The sequence below is a fragment of the Galeopterus variegatus genome, unplaced genomic scaffold (genome assembly GCF_000696425.1).
Source record: "Galeopterus variegatus unplaced genomic scaffold, G_variegatus-3.0.2 Scaffold3451, whole genome shotgun sequence".
NCBI classification, from domain to species: Eukaryota; Metazoa; Chordata; class Mammalia; order Dermoptera; family Cynocephalidae; genus Galeopterus; species Galeopterus variegatus.
In genome coordinates this window covers 5,334-9,462 of record NW_007729562.1, presented here as the reverse complement: position 1 = coordinate 9,462, position 4,129 = coordinate 5,334, and the positions used below count along the sequence as shown (strand labels likewise).

At 57.2% G+C, this 4,129-nt stretch overlaps 1 protein-coding gene across 1 annotated transcript in view; it reads right to left on the bottom strand.

The window, feature by feature from the left end:
- Positions 1-1,208: 1,208 nt before the first annotated feature.
- The window catches only part of LZTS1 (leucine zipper, putative tumor suppressor 1), a 7,524-nt gene continuing 4,603 nt past the window's right edge, over positions 1,209-4,129 (bottom strand). The window contains 1 exon segment of the mRNA XM_008585086.1: positions 1,209-2,995. Coding sequence (XP_008583308.1) covers positions 2,327-2,995 — 669 coding nt within the window. The 3' untranslated portion in view covers positions 1,209-2,326.

The window sequence follows — 4,129 nt, the reverse complement described above, 5'->3', positions numbered from 1 at the left end:
GGGGGGGGGGGGGTAGTTGGTCTGACTCAGTGAGCAAGCTGCCAGAGGGAGAGCTCAGGGGGATGGCTGCGCCCACAGCCTGCTCACAGGCTCCTGGAGGCTCAAAGTGGCTTGGACTCCCTAGTCCCTGGTGTTCAGGGTCTCCTTCCAGAGGCTGGGTGAGGCATGGTCCAATGACAGTGAGGGTGCTTGTCAACAGGGAAGGGAAGAAAACCCACAGGAAGGTGAGGTCACTGTTACAGGACACTTGCATCCTAGTACCACCTTGGGCCACCCTGGGGCCTTGTGTGGGTAGCAGCCCAGGGAGGGCATCTGCCACCTTGGATGCTGGGCATGGCCTGGGTGGACATCTCTGGAATGGGCGGGGCAGGACCATGGGGATGTAGAAAAGCTGTGCTCCACTGTGGGCAGGGGTCTCCAGCATGGGGAGGGGCAGCCAGCCCCTTTCTCTCTCTCCGTGGGGCAGTCTCACTGGGAGGAAGGACTCCAACAAGGCACAGGCTGGTGGAAATGGAGGAAACGAGCGACAGGGAATGGGACATCTCTGACTTGGAGCGTTAAATGTACCCAGTGGAGGGCACTGCCTTCCAGGCAGGGAGAGCTCCTGGCCTGGAGATTCCAGGTTTAAATCTAGCCTGTGACCAAGAGCAATAGTTTGAAGTTCCAGAAAACCTCCTCTGTTCTGTGAGGACTGCAGGACAGGCACAGCTTAACCCCGGGGACTGGAAGGCAGGTGACCCTGCCCCCAGCCCACGCTCAGGGAAGGGATGTAGTGGGATGCGAGAGACGGGGGTGGCAAACAGAACTGGGGTTGGTCTGGGCTGTGAGATCCCCAGACTCTCCCCTCCTCACCCCTCCTGGCTCACCCCTGCATGCTCGGCAGGCTCAGGAATGCAGCGAGGCTGGCTGTCCTAACTGCAGCAGCTGTGGCTCGTGTCAAAAATAGAACAGGGAACAGCCTGGCTGCCTGCTAGATCTGGCTTGCTTCTGAAAAGACAAGAAAGAAAAAAAAAGAAAATTCCCTGAACCAAGCAACTGAGAAACTCCACCTTTTCTCTGCACTCTCCCCTCTGGTTTGCACATCTTCAGAAGAGGACCCCCAGCCTCCCCCAGCACTGACCCAGCTCCTGAGAAAGGCTGCTCTCTGGATTCTTTACAGTCTGGGCCCCTTTGGAGCTGCGGGGAGGGAGGACAGCTGATGGCCAGGGGCTGTTCACAGGCTGTGTGTGCCTCTTTATTCTCCCTGCCTGGGGTTCTGGGGGCTCCTCCTGACAGAATTTAGCACTGAAGATGCTCAAGTGTGCACAGATCACATGTGCACCATTGTAGCGGATATAGGTTACTCTGGATCTAGGCAAAAGCTTTGTTCTTGGGAAGAAAAAACATTCTAGAGTAACTGCTGGCTGACTTTGACCCAGGCCAGCAAATCCATGCCTCTAGTCCTTGCTGAAAAGATCAGGAGGCTCCCCCTGGGAGAGCTGTAAAGCCACACCCTCTGCGACATGGAGGACACCTGCAATCTTTCCTTCCCAGCACCGACCCCTGGGGCTTGGAGTCTGTGGCTTTAAGAAGAGTGGCCACTGAGGTAGAAGGCCACCAGTTGTCCAGAGGTTGCTCAGCTTCAGTTAGCAGAAAACAGCAGGCAGACACTGGCCCCCAAACCTGGCCATTGCCTGCCAATGCTTCTACTACATAGCTTCTCCCTCTGCCCTCCCCTGGGTCTTGTGGGATCTTGACACCGCATGGCTTCCCAGCCCTAATGTTGCTAGGCCAGGGTCTCATGCCCCACTCCAAGCCCTGCAGCTTGCTGGTGGCTGGAGGAGGAAAGAACCAAGTTTACAACAGGGCCACGTTCCAAGGCTGCTGGTCACAAATGGCTTCTTTCTATTCCAAAGGCAACCCAATGTGTCCAGGGGTAAGAAGGTTTAGGGATGTCAAAGGTAAGAGGGCTTCTGTCCTCGTGTGGCCATTTGAACTTCACACAGTCACCTCCTTCCCTGGGGTCCCTAAACGTTTTGAACAAACGCCAAGGTTTAGGGAGCCCTTCACCAACGCATGGAGATCACAGATCCAACTCTTGGGAAAGCCAGAGGCGGCAGCCTGAGGTCCTGTGGGCTGCAGGGTTGCTGAGCACTGGGACATGGGAAAGGGAGGAAGGCCGTCTTGCAAGCCGTGCCCTCCACTCCAGGCTCCTGGGTCCGTGCCCCAGGGGTTGTTCTCTCAGGGGGGCTAAAGTGCTGAGCAAGGGAGCCGGGGAGGAAAGCCGCCCCTGGGCACCCCTGCCTGCCAGCGCCAGGTCCCCAGCCCTTCCCCCCTGGCCAGGCCCTCAGATCTCAGTGGCTATGATGTCCTCGTAGGGGATGTCACCCCCGCCCAGGTCAATCTCGAAAGGCTCCCCCGCACCATCCCCACGGGCCAGCTGCTGCAGGGCCTTCTCCAGGCGCTGGTTCCGCTGGTACATGGCCAGGTAGCTCTGCTGCAGCTGCTTCTGATACTGGATCACCTTCTCTTTCTCCTCCCTCCACACCAGCCGCTCATGCTGGAAGCCCGAGGACATCTGGTCGTGGCCCTGGCGTTCCTCCCTCAGCTCAGCCCGCAGCCGCTCCAACTCCCGCTGCAGGGCAGGGATGTCCTCAGAGAAGGCGAGCCCTGGCCCCAGGGACACCGGCCCCAGGGACGCGCCTTCCCGCTGCAGGGCGGCCTGGGCCCGCAGCTCCCGCAGCTCCTGCTCCAGCAGGTTCACCTTCTCTCGCAGCAGCTCCGACTCGTTCTTCTTCCGCTGCAGCTCATTCTCGCAGACCTCCAGCTCCAGACCCTTGGTGCGCAGGGCGCTCTCCAGCTCCTGCGTCTTGAGCTCCATGCCCTCCAGCTTGCCCCGTGTGTCCTTCAACTGTGCCTTCAGACTGAGGATCTCACTGGCTTTGGCGTTCACCTCCGTCTGGGACTCCTTGAGCTGCTGCTTTAGGAGAGAGATCTCGCCTGACTTCTGACACACCTGGTGGTAGAAGGGAGCAGGAAGAGAATGCCAAGAGATCAGTGTCCTCGCCACGGGGAAGTAGCACCTCCACCACCTAAAAGAATGAAGCTTCTCAGACCTGGTGCCTGGGACCATTCACAAGGACCAAGCCCTTTGGGGAGGCTCTTTTCATTCGCGTCTGGCTTGGTCTATCCACATGCCTGTCTCACCCCTAATTCAGAGGCCAAGCTCATGGCTACATGTGAATCAGTGCTCCGTGGCTGCACCTGCCTGCTGCCCACAGCTCCGCCACCCACACTTAGTGCCAATGGTGCTGGTTTCTGTGGCAGCCAGATTTCCGCCACCCATCTTCATGCCCATACTCTCTCCATCTTCATGCCCACACTCTCTCCTCGCCACTGGGGTAAAGACTATGTCACGCATCCATTGCTGCACCCTGGCGACTGGTGCCACACCTGGCTCAGAGAGAGTGCACAAAATGCATCTGCCACATGATGAATGATTGCATTCTTCCCCTGCCCCACTCCTCCACCATTTCTGGTCCTACTCATAAAAATGCGGCGAAGAGGCTGGCTGGTTAGCTCGGTTGGTTAGAGCACAGTGTTATAACACCGAGGTCATGGGTTCAGATCCCCATGCCGGCCAGCCACCAGGGGGGAAAAAAACTGGCCAAAAGCAATGATGAAAACCAAAGCCACTGAATCAGACCCATGTGTCTCTGGGGTCATGGGCGGCTCAACAGATGACCGAGACCAGTCTGGCTGGCTGTGTCTCAAGGATGAGTGAATGTCAGAGCCCAGGGCTCTACAGAATGGATTCCTGGAACGAGACTGGAGGTTACTTGAATATTTGCTCACTTCCCCTCCCACAGTAGAAACTCCCTGGCTCTCAATGAAACATAGCATAGTCCTAGTGAAGATCCAGCTCTGCCCAGTGCTTAGTTGGGACCGAGAATGTCTTGGGCCAAGCCAGTATTTGTTTTGTGGAGGAAGAAACACAGAGCCACAGATGAGGTGTGGGCCTGGCTTTGAATTCTGGCTCCAGCACTTAGGGTCTGAGCTGTCCTGGATATGTTAGCGCAGTGGCAATACCACACAGTGATTAAAAATGTGAGCTCTGGGGCAAAACTGTTAGGATCAAATCCTGGCTCTA